Below are 17,484 nucleotides of genomic sequence, written 5' to 3'. Positions count from 1 at the left end.
GTGGCTTCGAGATATGTGCCTGCACTCCTCTCTTATTGAGAATTTTTGTATCTGTTCATTTGTGAGATCAGCCTGTAGTTTTCTCTTTTAGTTGGGTCTTTCTCTGCTTTTGAGATCAAGGTGGTGCTTGCTTCACCTTGGCTAAGGGTTGGCTAAGGGCTTGTCATTTTTACTTATTCTTTTGAAGAATCAACTCTTTGCCCCATTGATTTGTTGTATCATTCTCATAGTCTCCATTTCATTAATTTATGCTCTGATCTTTATAATTTCCTCCCTCACATGATATTTCCTCCCTCATATGATCCTGCTCTTCTTTTTCTAGAAGATTGAGGTTCAGCAACAAGATGTTTAATTGAGTTTGCTGTTTTCCTAATATGAGTATTCACTGCTATGAATTTCCCTGGTAAGACTTCTTTCATAGTGTCCCATAGATTCTGATATGTTGTATTGACATTTTCATTTAATTGTAAAAACTGTCTGATTTCTTCTTAAATTTTCTCTGTGACTCATTGGTTACTTAGAAGTGTGTTGTTCAATTTTCCTGTTTATGAAATTCTTGTGGTTTCTTTTGCTATTGATCTCCAATTTCATTGCATTATGATCTGATAGTATACAGGGCATAACTTCAGTTTCTTTGTATTTACTTTAACATGTTCTATGAGCAAGTATGTGGTATATTTTGGAGAACAATCCATGTGCAGCTTAAAAGAATGTGTATTCTGATTTTGTGGGTTGAACACTTTAAACATCTGTTAAGTCCATTTGTTTAAGAGTTTGGTTGAGTTCTACTATTTTGTTGCTTATTTTTTGCCTACCTAATCTATTTGTGACAGTGGGGTATTGAGGTCCCCCACTACTATTGTCTTAGTGCTTATTTGATTCTTCACGTCCTTTAATATTTGTTTTATATATTTGGGTGCACTAGCATTTGGTGCATCTACGTTTATGATTGTCATCTCTTCCTGTTGGATTGTTAACTTTACAAGGATGTAGTGGCCTTCTTTGTCTCTCTTAGTCTTGGTTTGAAATCCATTTGATCTGTAAACACAACAGCTACTCCTGCTTTTTTTCGGGTTACTTTCACATGGAGTATTGTTTTTCATCCTTTAACTTTCAGTCTTTGAGTTTCTTTTTGAATTAGGTGTGTTTTATGTATGCAGCATATTGTGGGATCTTGCTTCCTGACCCATTCTGCCAGTCTATCTCTTTTGCTTTCTGAACTGAGACCATTAACATTGATGGTTATAATTGATATGTATTGATTTATCCTTGTCATGACCTTTCCTGTTGTTGGATTTTCCCCCTTTGCATTTAATTTCTTGTCTTGCCTAATGGATTCATTCTGCTATGCTTTGTTAGGTTATGACTCTCATTGTCTTTTCCTAGGATATTAAATTTTTTTCCTCAGTTGCTTTTTGAGATAAAAGTATCTTATTTCTCTCTTGATTTTGAAAAATTGTTTTGCAGGGTACATCAATCTTGGTTGGAGTTTATTTTCTTTTAGGGCTTGAAATACTTCACTCCAGGCTCTTCTTGACTTGAGGATTTGTTTTAAGAAGTCTGCTGTGATTCTGAGGCTTTCCTTTGTATGTGATTTGTTTCTTTAACTGCTTGTAGTATTTTTTCTTCTGTTGTATTTCTGGAATCTTGACTATTATATGCCTAGGTGTAGATTTTTTTTTTTTTTGATCACAGCTAGTTGGAGTCCTATATGTCTCACTTATCTGTATGTCAGATTCTTTTCTCCTGCTTGTGAAGTTTTCTGCAATTACTTTTATGAATTTTTTTTAATGTAATTTGCACTATTTGATGTTTCTTCACTGACTCTGGTCAGTCTTATTCTTCTTTGCATCATCTAACAGCTGCTGGATTGATTTCTCATGATCCTTTATTATTTTTAAGAAATCTTTCTATTCCTGGTCATTAATTGCAGTCCCGTTTTCTAAATCTGATATTCTGTCCTCACATTGGCTCATTCTGCTTTGTAGACTTTCAGTGGAGTTTTTAATCTCCTGGATATCTATTTGCATGTTGTATGAATTTTGTTTGTTCTCTATGTTGGGATTCCATCTTATTCCTCAGTTCCTTTCTTTTTTTACTTATATCTGCTTTAGAGTTGTAATCATGTCTTTCAGTATGGACACAATCTCTGTTGTTTTCTGAGAAATTATTTCTGATTTTATTTTTTTCCAGATCCTCTTCCATTGCCTGTTCGGGGAGTCCAAGTGGTTGAGTATCATATTGTTCCATCTAGTTTCCCCTTGGGGTTTCCTTTGGTGATCTGGAAGTCTGGTTTTCAGTCTTGTTTATGAGTCTTCTCATTTCAACAGATGCTGCCTGCTGCACCTTTGATGAGGTGACTCTTTGCTCACCTAGTGGGTTCAATTCTCAGCCAGGCTCAGAGAAGTTTTCTGTGCTCACCCCTTGGCCAATTCCTAGGTTTAGAATGATGACCTTATGTATCCATGCACTGCACTGTTAACTGAGTGGGGTTCTGGCTAGGGCCTCTGCCGTACTTAACTATTATATCTAGTTGTGCCTCTGGCTAGAGTCCTTATGTAGCTGTTGTCTGTGAGAGCCTTTGGCTGGGGTGTGTCACTGGAATCTAAGCAGGCTTGTGCCTGGGACCTGCACACAGTTACTGCTGGTGTCTGTCCTGGTCCTGGCTGGGATCTGCACACCCAAGCCTCTGTTGTCCAGGCAGGTTTCTGAATGGGATCTGAGTGTACTTATTGAAAGTATCTAGGCAGGCCTCTTGACAGGACTTTAGTGCCTGCACTGCTATTTTCCCTTATCTTCTTAAGCAAATGGAGGAAAATTTAGTGATGTCGAAAATTAGGTGACTCAGAGTTAGATTGATGTTCTTAATTAATTAGCATGGATCTTAATTTTATATCTGTAACCTTCAGTTTTCTTTCTCTTTTTACTAGGTTTATGCAGCAGTATTAAGGCAACAAGCTAATGAAAACAGACAAAATTCAACTGGAAAAACATATTTTGGCAGCTCCCTCTCAGAAGAAAAACTTAATGACTTTCGTGATGAACAAATTGGACAGTTAAAGGAGCTGATGCAAGAAGCTACTAAACCCAACAAGCAATTTAGTATTCCTGAATCTACAAAGCCAAAATTTTAGTAAATAAAGTAATGTTTGGTAAAGCATGTAAATTGCATGTAAAATCTACTACTTTTAACTATCATTGACTTGTAAAACTTTATCTCAGCTTTAAGAATGCCTGAACTTTATTCTTTCAATTTAATGCAATACTTTCATTTTTGGATGGTAAGAATGCAATGTATGGCTCAGACAGCTGGAAAACTTAATGGCATGTTTGGAATAATAATATTTGCTGAATGGAATTTAATTTTTGGATTAAATGAGGAAGGCTGGAGAGTAGACACACTGAAATTTTTCTGAGAATGTTTTAATACATAAATTTATTTTAAATCCTATTCTAACTCTGGCATTAGCTTCAGGCTAATTAGTTAAGTTTGTCATGATAACAGTAGATGTGGATCCCCCAAAATTTGTTAAATATATTATTATTCTGAAATTTTTATCATTTTATTTTAATTATATATGATTATTATTCTGTATGTTCCCTCTCTGAATTATTGTTGAGTCACAATGAAAGTTTAAAGAGAAACTTTAACATTCAATGCTATACTATCACAGTATAGATTGTACAAATTGTCACAACAGCTAACAGTTTTTAAGACATACTTACTGATTAGATTTTAAATAAAATAAAGTCTTTTGCTGTTACGTTTTTGTCTAGATGTACTATGTAAATACTGTGACACTAAGAATGTGTAAGCAGACAGGTCAGGAACTGCTAACTTGAGGAGTGTGAGGGAATCATTTTTAGCAGTCTTGGCCACTCATTGTGTTCAGTGTCCTGGCTGCTCCACTGCTGCCATCATTTTCATCCCAATCTTCCCTAGTTCTTGTTATCATTCACTTCAGCCATCCCTCTATAGCATCTTCTTTTCTTTTTCCCCTTTCTGTTACTTCTGCCAAGATAGCCAACCATTCACTTGCCAGAATTAATGTTATATCAGTCAGTGTAAGGATGTTATGTTACCTTGTGATGTTTGGACACAGCATTATCTCTGCTTCTTGATAGTCTCTTGGGTTTCATCCTCAGGATTCTCACCTGTATAACTTGTTGTTTCATATATTAGTTGTATTCTTAAATCTCTAACATTACCCTAAAGCTTATTTTTGAATTTCAGATATATGCTTGAAATTTCTTTTAGCATTTCCAACTCATGGCAGATCAAATTTTTCTTTCCTTCTCAGTTTATGAACAGTATCAACAGTATCAATTCCAGTTTAGAATTCTGTAGTTCATCTTTGATTTGTCTATTTCTTTGAGCCACCTTATTATTAGCAATACTATGTAATGTATGGCAAAATGGCCCTGATTCTCTGCTGTTCTCTTTTCAAGGTAAATTGACAGTTCCTCCTATAATCCATTTTCCAGTTCTTCAAATTTGGGTTGGCCTTGTGAATTGATTTGCTCAAAAGAGTGGTGTACTGGCATTGTGCAGACTTAGGGTATAGGCCTCAGAGTCTGGCAGTGTCACTGGTACTGTTGGAAACTTGCTCAGCTGCTGAGGGACAGCCCTGCTCTAACCCAGCAGAGGAGCAGGCCATGTGAAGCAGAGTGGACCACTTATCTGAAGCTGCCCCACACTAGCCAGCTGTCTCCCAATGGCAGACACAAGTGAGCTCATTTAAATTTAGATTTATGAAGAATTTTTAATAACATAGGAAATTTTCTGGCATTTATAGTGAAAAAAAGATACTATTTAACATATAGTGTTTTCACAAAATGTTAGATTTTGTTTTAAATAATGCCTGACTGCTCATCTGAGCAATTTGCCTTGTAAAAAGTGAAACTTAAGTAGAATTTTTAAAAAAAGGATTTTTAGTTGCATCTAGGACCTGGAAATATCCTAAGTAATTAAGTAATTACAAGGCTAATGTTGGTAAACTGAAACTGCTCCAGCCTCTTTCTCCTGAGGGTGAATTTCACATTTGCTTTTGATTGTCCTTAGAAACCATAAAGACAGAATACACAGCTTAGGGCCCTCTGGAAGTTAAGACCCTAAGGACTATACTGTTGGGATAAGAGTAAGTGAAAAGCTGCTATAGTACTTGTGCAGAATAGCAGATCATTCCAAACTCAAGTCATCTGTGTGCTATAATAAAAGTTGAGACTTTGTCTAACATGGCCCCAAATAAGTACATGGCAAATGTAAACAAATATTTGGAAGATACTAAGGTCAAAATTTTCTTAGGGAAATGGATGCCTTATATTTAAATAAACTCCACAAGGAAAGCTAGCACCACAACTAAGTCAGCAAAAGCAGAGCACCAAAAAACTCAGATACTGAAATTAGCACATGTGTAGTACAAAGCCCATGTATTAAAATAAGTTGCTTATAATGTCTAGGGAATTAAGCATTATAAAAATTAACTAGCATACTTGAAAAAGAATTAAATAGAACTTTTAGAAATGAACAAAACAAAATAAATCAAAAAATATCAATGGACAGATTTCATAGAAGGTAAGATAGACCTGAAGTAAGAATTAGAGACTGGGGGATAGTACAGAAGAAATCCAGCATTTTGCATAGAAAATTAGCTTGATAACATGGGAGCGCAGGAAAGGGCAAAATGGTTTAATGTCTAATAGTTCAAATGGGTTGAGGGATAGAAATGACATTTGAAGACATAGCTGCTGAGAATTTTTAAAGTAAAAAAACCTATGAGATAAATATGAAATTCTTTCTTCAACATGCCATAATCAAAGTAGAATACCAAAGACAAAAACTGTTTAAATTAGCCAAAAGTCCCACATTATCTTGCAAGTGACATCAGGTAGGGCAGGACAGGTTCTTGAATATGACTGGTGAGTCAGCTCTTCCCCTCTACTCCACTGTTGTTCTTAGAAAAATGTGCTGGGAATATGCTGGGAATGCAAAATTCTGTGATAAGGAGAGATTGTCCAGAACAGCCTGGGCTCTATAACTGTCCCTCCTAGAACTGGATATCCTTTGTGATAGTTAAACTGGATTATCAACTTGATTGACCATAGAGCCACCCAGGGGAATTAGTAAATCATACTTCTGGGTGAGTCATCAAGACATGACCTTTGGTACCACATTTAGTCTTTAGTTATTTCCTCTCTGTTGTCCTTTTAGCCCTCTAAATTTCTGGCCACAATGAACTAAGTAGCTTTGCCCTTCTGCCATAATGTTCCTTTCTTGGAGCTAGCCTAGCACAAATGCCTTAAAACCATGAGCCAGTTTCAGCGAGTATAACAATTCCCAATTTGAAACTATACTACAAAGCCACTGTGATAAAACAGCATGGTACTGGCAAAGAAACAGGCCTGAGGATCAGTGGAACAGACTGGAAGACACAAAAACAAATCCAAATGTACTCACCTATGTCATCTTTGACAAAGCAACTGACCATCCTCAGTGGAGGAAATATAGCCTCTTTAATAAATGGTGTTGGAAAAACTGGATTTCAACCTGCCACAGATTAAAACTGGACCCTTATCTTTCACCATGCACTAAATTAAAATCCAAGTGGATTAAGGATCTAAACATTAAAACAGAAACACTAAACTTGCTGGAAGATAAGTTAGGCAGAACTCTTGAAAGCATTGTCATAGGAAAAAACTTTGTGAACAAATCCTCAGTAGCAGGGGAACTAGCAAAAAGAATCAACAACTGGGATCTCATCTTATTAAAAAGCTTCTGCACTGCAAAAGAAGCCATCAACAGAACTAAGAGAGAGCCTACAATGTGGGAAAAAGTTTTTACCAGCTGCTCCTCAGACAAAGGACTATTCTCTAGAATACATAAAGAACTCTAAACAATCAGCCCCCCCCAAATATAAAGACCCAATTCAAAATGGGCATCTGAAATGAACAGATATTTCTCAAACAAAGAAGTAAAAGCAGTAAGTAAATATATGAAAAAATCCACATCACTGGTCATTTGAGAGATGCAGATGAAAACAACACTGAGATTCCACCTCACTCCACAAAGAGTGTCTGCTATCAAGAAATCACACAATAACAAGTGTTGGCGGGGGTGTGGGGAGAAAGGAACCCTTCTCCGTTGTTGGTGGGAGTTCAGACTGGTGCAACCACTATGGAAATCAATACGGAGATACCTCAAAGAGCTGGGACTACAGGTTCCATTTGACCCAGCCATCTCTCTGCTGAATATCTTTCCAAAAGAATTAGAATCATACCACAGTGATATATGCACACCCATGTTTATAGCAGCACAGTTTGTAATAGGTAAAACTTGGAAACAGCCCATTTGCCCATCAGTTGGAAACTGGATAAAGAAGATGTGGTTTTTTCTATAAAATGGAATACTACTCAACCATAAAGAATGAGAAATTAGATTCATTCATAGGAAAATGGATACATATTAAGGATATACTCCTAAGTGAAATATATAAGTCACACATGTGTAAATACCGAATAGTTTCTCTGTTGTGAAAAACTATAACAGTACATAAGATCCTAATGATATAATTGACCATGTGAAATAGGAAGAGAAGGGCTAAAGGTGTAGGGAAAATGGGAAGGGTAGGGGAAAAGTAATAAGAGAAAAGAAAAAATATGACAAAATGAGAAAAATGGAAATAAAGTGTTTGTAAATGGGGAGGGGAGGAGGGAGTGAAGGGAGGACTTGGACAAGGGGAAAAATGTGAGAACCAAAACCTGTCATGTAAAGGTACAAGATCCCAATGATGATTGTAATTGTAGTGTATACCTGAAATGTACCAATAAACTCAATAAAAGAAAAAAAACATGAATCAGTTTAAACCTTTCCTCCTTTAAATTGCCCTTTCCTGTGTTTTTCCTTAGAGCATGCCAACCATGGACTGAATCCCCTAAAAGAATGAGCCAATTTAAGCATCTTCTTCCAGTTCTGGGTACTGGATATTGTGTCCCAGCAACAGGAAAGCTTACCAGTACAACTTTCAGCATTGTAGCTCAACATAAAAGGTCACCTGCAGGGTATGAAACTCAGGACTGCCTTCCGGGGACCTGAAAATACAAGTGAGGAGTATGCAGATAAAACTGCTCCAGACAGCTTTCCTGAGCCAGCTGCTGCTACCCCTTGCTGCTTATCTACAAGTAATAAATGAACTTCATGTAGTCTCACCAGAATTGAAAGTCCTAGAAATTACTATTGAAGATGCAGTGGACTGAAATCATAATCATTGCATGATAAATCCCTCACAGCTAGACTTTCTTTCAGCTAACTTCTCAAAAGTTGTAATGCCAATCAGAAACCAGTTGAGTGACTATCTGTGTTGAATGAAACTAACTTCTAATTTAAAATTATGTCTCCAGTGAAGTCCAAGAATGATAGTAGTTTTTAACACCAAAATAGCTTGCTACCTACAGATTCTGACTAAAGTATGTATTATGTAGTGAGGAGATTCAAAAAGGAATAAATGACCCACAAGGTTGTAAATAAGGATGAATCTAAAGGACATTTACCATATGGGACAGTAATGATGTTTTGTGGAGTTCAAAAAAGATTTAAAACACCACATATGATTGGAGTAAGTGCTCTTAAATCTGAATGGTCTGGTTAATTTTATGCACAAATATAGTTTAATCACTTCAAATGACTGCTATGCAGAAATGAGTATAACATCTGAGTTAGTAGGGGTGAAAAAGAAATAGGAAAAAGTCATGTGAAAGGAAAAGTCCAAGAACATCTTCCCATAAGTTCTGGCCTTTTCTCACATTCTCATCGTTCTAACAATATGTCTAACTGACTGGCATTCCTGTCCGGGAGGCCCTCAGCTCCAGAAGAATAATGAACTGTATACAGACGTGAAATGGCCAAGTGACCACGGACTAAGATGATCTGATTCCAGAGTGGTTACTTTCCAGCTTCTTCATTCTCTACTGTCCTAGCTACCCCATATAAAGTTCTTACTCTAAGGGAGAGCTGTTTTGGCACTTTAGAGCCAGTGGCCCCTATCAGGTCTTTATCTCAAAGTTTTTCCTTGCAAGTTTTTCTTCTATTTTTATACATAATCATTATAAAATAGAAAAAGAAACAGGCAAGGTACATTTTTAAAAAAGGATGTAAATACTGGGATTTGATAATGGTTCATTTTCTCAGAATCTTGAAGTTTAAACCCCTGCTGTGAGATAGAGGTTGGAGATTTAATCCGACTATTGTGTTTGGAGGGGAGGCCTTCAGGGGAAATAAGTAGGGTTAAATAAAGGTCCTCAAGGTGGAATCCTCCATGATTGAATATTGGAAAAATGATGAAAAGGTGTGGTTCCTGTCTCTTACCATAAACCTATCTGTGATTTCTTGATCTGCCTTAGGACTCTACTTCACAAGAAGGCCACCAGCAATTGCAGCCCTTCAACCCTGGAGCCTAGGTAAATTCTCTGACACTGTTATTGCTAGAAAATAGATTATGGATGTAACTTAAATATGTTTGTAATTACATGAAATATAAATGGACTAATTTATTTAATTAAAGTCAAATTATTGCCTGGTTTAAAAATTAAAACAATTAGATGCTGTCATATAAAGCATAAAATACAGAAAGTTTAAAAGTAAAATGAGAAAAGTTGCACAAGACAGAAAGCTGATGTTAATGCCTGAAAAGAAAATGTTAAGGAAGAAGTATCTCTAGGGATAAATGAAAGAAACTGGCTCCTGCCAAGGATCACTCCACACACAGAGCTTGTATGAGAGATTTATTGTAGAGCTTCTGTGGCACAGTGGCCTACTCGGCGAAAGAGGAACAAGAAGAGAGCTGGGTGGAAAGGCCTTGGTTATATAGCAGGTGGCTGGTGTAAGTGGGTCGGGGAATTTCATCAGCTGCACAGGCAGCCACTCAGGGGTCATTATTTGTGATCCATTCCTTATATGGACAAGACTTACTTGCTCGTGGGCTTCACTTATGGATGATGACGCATGATGTAGGAAATGGAAACTTTAGGTATAAAATGATGGTCGCTAGCCAAAATGGGAACAGCCATATGAAGGCAGTTATTTTATAATAAAGAGAGTCACTTCCCATAATGAAAAGTTTGATTCACTAAGAAGTAATTCTAAATTGGCATTTACCTGGTAGTAAATGATTAAGAATCTTCATTTTTTGAAATGTAAGTGAAACTAGACTGTGATGAAAATGCTTAATAAATATGGATTCAAATTAAAGCACCATTTATAATAAATTGATTAATGTGTCTAATAGATATAAAATGGCTAAATATAGGAGGAACATCTAAAGTTAGAAAAAATTATCTCAAAATAGATCAACTCAAAGCTTAAGAAATCAAGTTTTTTCTTCAAAAAAGATTGATAAGAATGAAAGATACCTGGCCAAGTTAATCTAGAAAAGCAAGGCAGGTGCATATAATCTATTTTAGGAAGGAAAAAAAGCCTAATTTTTTCTCTTGTAACCTTAGATATGAATATGTATGTCCAATAAACTAGTAACATGCAGAAGAAATGGACATTTTTTAAAAAGTGAAGCTTACCAAAGATGAATAGTTCTATAGCCATGAAAGGAAATGAACCAACAATTTAACATTCCCAGAAAGAAAATTCCAAGCTTAACTTATTTAGGGAGTAGTGCTGGAAATACTCAAGAAATAATAACAAAATTAAACAAGTTTTTCAGAGAATAGATGAAAAGAGATACTCTTTAATTCATTTTATGAGACCAGAAAATATTTGAGAGCAAATGAAATATGAGAAAGAAACATTTCTGGCTAATTTAGGAACATACATGCAAAATCCTCACCTAGGTGTTAGGAAGACTCGGCAAGTGATAATGCATCCTGATCTGGTTGGGTTTATTCCAGGAATCCAAAGTTTTCTTCACATTACAAAATCAAATATAATCAATTTAAAGAATAGTAAATCATCACAAGAGATGGAGAAAGAGCATTTGCTAAACATTAAACATTTATTCATGATGAAAACCACTATTAAACTAGGTATAAGGACACTTCAGTCTAATTAGAGGGTATCTACCAAACATCTACAGCAAACATGATGAATAACTGAAAGCTCTCTATTTGACATTGGAAAAAAGCTAAGGATATCTGTCTTCATTTCCTCTCAAGTAAAAACTCATAGTCTCAGATAATATATGTAGGAAATCTGAATCAATAAATTTGAAGAATACATTTGCTACATGCAAATATTGATATTCAAAAATCAATTTCATTTCTGTAGAATGACAGCACATAGCATTAACATTTTAGAAGTATTTTGTCAACAAGTATTAAATACTTAGAAACAATTTACTAAATGATGCTTAAAGTTTTCTGGAAGAAATTGTAAGATTTTACTCAAGAAGGCTTAGAGGTGTGTTCAAATATTGAAAGATCTAATTTTGTAAATATCTTAATTGTTCTCAAAAGGTCTACAGTTCCAATACAATCCATCAAAACTCCCAATGTTTTTAATTGACCAGCTTACTTTAATGTATATTTTAAAGGGGAAAGGATGAAGAATAATCAGGCCACTTTTAAGAACAATGATCTGACAGGATTTATCCTACCAAATATCAAGATATATTATAGCTTTCATTATTAAAACAGTGCAGAATTTTGTTATTTGGGGGCTTGAGTTATGGAAATGGTGGACTGCAGTAGAGAAAAGGCTCATTTCATGGTTCTGGGATAGATGGGTTGTTCATGGTATATTTAACTTTACTAACTTTCTGTCCTCTTGCCTGTGTACTTGTTTTTCTTTTTCTTTTCTTTTTTTTTTTTTTTTTTTTTTTTTTGGAGACAGGGTCTCATTATGCAGTTGAGACTGACCTGGAACTCAGTATTCAGCCCAGGCTGGTCTCAAACTCACAGACATCCTCCTGCCTCAGTCTCCCAAGTGCTGAGTATAGGCATGCATCACGACACCTGGCACTTGCCTGATTCTTAAAGACCCAAATATGAAAGATAAAACTACCGCACTTCAAAAAAAATGATAGCATCTTCACAATAAGACCAAACAAGCTCTAACTATAAAGGAAAAAAGAATAAATACAAATGCAGTATTTGGTACTTCTTCATCAAAAGCAATAAAGAATACAAACAGAGTATGGAGAGAAAGAAGGGCAGCAAACAAAATGGCCCCATGGCATAATACAAGTTTACAAAACATGTATATATTTTAATATGTCATTGAGAAAAGAATTCAGTAGAAAGTGAGCAAAGAACTTGTAACTTAAATTGGATCATCAACTTACAGCTGTCCAGGTGATTGGGAAAGCTCATTTCTGGTGTGCGTGGGTCATGCAGGCATTGATCTTCACACTCTAGCTGGTTTCTGGCCCTTCCTCTTTGGCGTGGTGTTTCCTGGTTGACATGGACTGAGCAGCTTTGCTCCACCGTGCACTTGAACCATGATAACCCTGCCTTGGAGTCAGCAAACACGGACCCAACTCTCTGAAACCCTGAGCCAAAGTGAAGTTATGGGTGTTTATTTTGTGCAGCAATAGGAAAGCTGACCAATACAAAACTTAAACCAGAAATCTGCAAATAAAGAAATTGACATTGTCAGTAGATGTAAATTCTTGGCCTCACTTGAGATAGGTATATGCAAATAAAAATCAAAGTATGATCACTGCATACAGTTTCTATATTGAATAAAATAAAGTCTGAAATAACATATTGACAAACATGGGAAGTAGTGCAAACTTTTATACTGATAGCGGGAGTGTAAATTGTTATATTCTTTTTTGCAAAAGTTTGACATTCCCTAGAAAATTTGAAGATGTTTTTTCCATAAGACTATCCTCCCCTCCTTTATTTATTTATTTATTTGTTTGTTTGTTCATTTGTTTTTGCAGTACTAGTAATTAAATCCAGGGCCTTCACACTGAGATACAGCCCTAGCAATTTTCAAGATTCTTTTTTTTTTTTTGAGACAGAGTCTTACTAAATTTCCCAAGATGAACTTGAACCATCAATCTATTGCCTCTGCCTCCAAGACTGCTAGGATTACAGGCTATGCCACTGTGCCTGACCAAGACTACTGAATTATTATGGTAATACATAAATAGTATTGCATTATGGGTGTCTGAGTACAGAGACTGCTGCCAGTGACACAGATTTGAATCTCATCTTCCTAATTCTATGACTGTAAGTGCATGACTTTATACTTGAAAAGTGTAAGGTCTTGTCTTTCTCACCCTTCCAAATAACAACTTTTGCCCTCTGACATTGTTCAGGATTGAGTTCTTCTGTTTGAAATGTTTACAACAGTAGTACCTGGAACATAGTAAACACTATGAAGTATGTGTTATCATTGTTACTGTTACTAACATTTTACTACCTTTGAACTCTAGCTAGACTATCTCTTGCAAATATGAACTATGATACTGTAAAAAAAGCTCATATAATTATTTTAGCAGCTCCAAGCCATAAACAATGCTAACGGCCCTCAACAATCAAATGGTTAAGATTATGGTGTCATCATGAAATGCTGATCTTTAAACTTGCTTTCATACATACAAGTGCATAAGATATGAATCTATTTGTACAAATTTGAAAATAGGAAAAACAAAACAATATTATGAGTGATGCAGATATTAGCTGTAAAACTCTAAAGAAAGTAAAATAAATGTCAATCATAAATACTAGAATAGTGTTTGACCGCAGGGGGTTGAAAAGGTTATAATTGAGAATGGTGCATGGGGTCTTGAATAGCTAAGTTTTATTTTTTAACAGGGTAATGTTTAGATGTATGTTTATAATTATTCAAATTGCACATGTGTGTACTTAATTGATTTCAATTTTTAAGGTAGTAAAACTTTCTAGGGTGGGAAAGATAGTAATTCAAAATAAAGCCAGCAAGAGTAAAGATAACCTCTAAATGTACTGAAAGCCTTTTGAGAAAACAGAATGGGTAGGATGTGAAACTCCTCTTTCCACTCAAGAACCATAGTGGGCCCAATAAGGAAAATGTTCCACTATTGAGTATATGCTCGGTTTTTAAAAAAAATAGAAATGACCAGGCACCCACCCTAAAGATGCTGTGTGGGATGAAGCATGGGCATTTGTTATTTGAAAAACCTCTGTAGGAAATTATGATGAGTTTCTAGGATTGAATTCTACCACTACATTAAAGACTAAGTAAACAATAACAAACATTGAATGAATAAAAACAATAAAGTGGAAATTATTTTGTCTTAAAAGCAACTACAATTTTTATTTAGCATATTTAACTTTTTTCTAACACTATCCAACTCCTAGCTTTGAATTATTCATAATATTTCATAAATTTGTTCAACATGCGATGTAAGAATGTACTTGTTTAAGAAGCAAACAACCATAATGGTTAATTTTGCTTTTGCTGCTTTTATTTATTTTGATAAAACTCTTTGCTTTCTAGCCTTTGGCATCATCTTACATTGATGTGTTTTGGAACAACACTTGAGAATTGCTTGGATTTTCTCTAATTTATTCTTTTGATGGGAGACCTAAAAAAGAACATAAGCCTTTTAGAATATAATTAGATTAATATAAAATGTTGAATTTGAAGCTTTTGATGAAGCTAATAAGTTTATATGGTCTATCACATTGTTCACCTGTTCATTTTCAGTATTTATTTGACTTGTAATGTTTTACAAGTCAAATTTGAAACATGAATATGCCAATTCCAACCAGTTTGTGATTGGTCATCTCTAAGACTGACCTATAGAAACATGCAAATATGCTGAGATCAAGTGGCAGTTATTAGGGGCTTTAAACATGTATTATTTTGGTACAAATTATAAGATTAACTGTGCTGTTTACCACGGAAATAATACAGTCCAATGCTATTTACCTAAATTAGAACACCCTTTTCAGGATTTCAAATTATCTTAAGTGCAAAAGCTGAAAGGGCTGAGTGTTGAGTAACTGTTGCAAAGCAACATTAAGAAGATAACCATGTGCATAATAACAGCACATCCAATGAAAGCTGTCACTTACATTGGATAATTGAAAGGGGAATTGAGCATCAGGCTATAAGCATAGTAAATGTTTACATGTAAAAAATATATGATCACAATGAAGTTCAAAAGCAACTTGATTCAAAAATGTCACTAAAAAGAGAAGGATGCTAGATAAATGAGCCTTTCCACACTGCTGGTGGGACTGTAAGTACAGACACATTAGGAAAAAGTATGAAGGTTAAAAAAACACCCTAAAAATAGAGCTACCATTTGATCCAGCTATACCATTCCTTGTCATATACCTGAAGGGACTAGAGTCAGCTTACTATAAGGATAGAAAAAAATTGTGTCTATTTCAGGGAAATAGAAATGTTAAGCAAAATAAACCAAACCAAATAAATATCGCATTTTCTCTCATATGAGGAATCCAGAAGGGGGGATTATTAGAGAAGAGGAAGGAAACCAGAGTGAGGGAAGGACAAGGGAGATGGAAATGGTCAAAGTATGTGATATGCATATACAAATGTGTCAAAGTGAAACCAATATTTATTGTAAACATGAACTAAAAATTATAATAACAATAATGAAAATGGTAAAAGGGGATCTAGAGATGGAAGGAGGGTGGTGGGTGGAAAGAGGAAGGGGAATAAAAAGAATCAAGATGTGTTTACGTATATTTACCTACTCCTTGAGATGAATGTAAACTTCATGTGTTTCATATATGTACTAATAAAATTTTAAAAATAATTAAACAAAAGATTATAGTAAAAAATTTGAGTGAACTAGATGTGGATTAACTGATATTTTAAACCAATTTTTATTTTTATTTTTTTAAAATTGAATTTGTTGGTACATTCTAGGTAGACAGTACAGACACATTCATTACTGGGATCTTGTACCTTTACATGACAGGTCTTGGTTCTCATTTTTCCCCCTTGTTGCCACCCTCCCCTCACCTCCTCTTCCCCTCCCCACCTAAAAACACTTTAATTCCATTTTTACATTTTCTCATACTTTTTCCCTTTCCTTTATTCCCCTTTCCCTATCCTTCTCACTGTCCCTACACCTTTAGTGCTTTTCTTCCTGTTTGACATTGCTAATTATCCCACTAGGATCTTAAGTACTATTTTAGTTTTTCACACCAGAGAAACTATTCAGTATTTACACATGTGTGACTTATTTATTTTACTTAGGAGTATATCTTCAAAATGTATCCATTTATCTATGAATGAATCTACTTCTTCATTCTTTATTGCTGAGTAGTATTCCATTTTATAGAAAAACGACATCTTCTTTATCCAGTTTCCAATTGATGGGCAGATGGGCTGTTTCCAAGTTTTAGCTATTACAAACTGTGCTGCTATAAACATGGGTGCACATACATCACTGTGGTATGATTCTTTTAATTCTTTTGGAAAGATACCCAGCAGAGGGATGGCTGGGTCTAATGGAGCCTCTAATCCTAGTTCTTTGAGATATCTCCATATTGACTTCCATAGTGGTTGCACCAGTCTGAACTCCCACCAACAACGGAGAAGGGTTCCTTTCTCCCCACAACCCCTCCAACATTTGTTATTGTGTGATTTCTTGATAGCAGCCATTCCTTGTGGGGTGAAGTGGAATCTCTGTGTTGTTTTTATCTGCATCTCTGGAATGACCATGATGTGGAACATTTTTTTCATATATTTACTTGCTGCTTTTTCTTCTTTGAGAAATATCTGTTCATTTCGGATGCCCATTTTTGAATTGGGTCTTTATATTTGGGGGGGCTAATTGTCTTGAGTTCTTTATATATTCTAGATAATAGTCCTTTGTCTGAGGAGCAGTTGGTAAAAATTGTTTTCCCACATTGTAAGTTGTCTCTTAGTCTTGTTGATGGTTTCTTTTGCAGTGCCATCTTTTTAATAAGATGAGATCCCACTTGTTGATTCTTTCTGCTAATACCCATGCTACTGAGGATTTGTTCATAAAATCTTTTCCTATGCCAATGACTTCCAGAGTTCTGCCTAACTTATCTTCCAGCAAGTTTAGTGTTTCTGTTTTTATATTTAGATCTTTAATCCACTTGGATTTTAATTTAGTGCATGGTGACAGATGAGGGTCTAGTTTTAGTCTTTTGCAGGTTGAGATTCAGTGTTCCCAACTTTTATTAAAGAGGCCATCTTGTTAATATAATGTATTACATTTACTGACTTTCGTATGTTGAGCCACCCTTGCATCTCTGGAATAAATCCGACTTGGTCAGGATGGATGATCTTCTTAATAATCCTCTGTATTCTGTTTGCTAGTATCTTATTAAGGATTTTTGCATCTATAGTCATTAAGGAGATTGGTCTGTAGTTCTCCTTTTTGGTTGTATCTTTCCCTGGTTTGGGAATCAAAGTGATACTTGCTTCCAGGAATGAATTTGGAAGTATAGCTTCCCTTTCAATTTCATTGAAAAGTTTGAAGAGTAATGGTAGTAGTTCTTCTCTAAATGTCTTGTAAAATTCAGCAGTGAATCCATCAG

At 35.3% G+C, this 17,484-nt stretch overlaps 1 protein-coding gene across 1 annotated transcript in view; it reads left to right on the top strand.

Annotated features, from left to right (window-relative positions):
• Sdhaf3 (succinate dehydrogenase complex assembly factor 3) overlaps nt 1-6,384 on the top strand; it is a 62,927-nt gene extending 56,543 nt beyond the window's left edge. Inside the window, exon 2 of the mRNA XM_010603390.3 lies at nt 2,931-6,384. Within this exon, the coding sequence (XP_010601692.1) occupies nt 2,931-3,134 (204 nt within the window). The 3' untranslated portion in view covers nt 3,135-6,384. The remainder of the gene's footprint in view (nt 1-2,930) is intronic.
• The last annotated feature ends 11,100 nt before the right edge of the window (nt 6,385-17,484 follow it).

This window comes from Fukomys damarensis, unplaced genomic scaffold (genome assembly GCF_012274545.1).
Source record: "Fukomys damarensis isolate Sample0158 unplaced genomic scaffold, DMR_v1.0_HiC HiC_scaffold_4, whole genome shotgun sequence".
Classification (NCBI taxonomy): domain Eukaryota; kingdom Metazoa; phylum Chordata; class Mammalia; order Rodentia; family Bathyergidae; genus Fukomys; species Fukomys damarensis.
The sequence above is the reverse complement of the archived record's forward strand: the minus strand, read 5'-3'. Positions and strand labels throughout refer to the sequence as shown.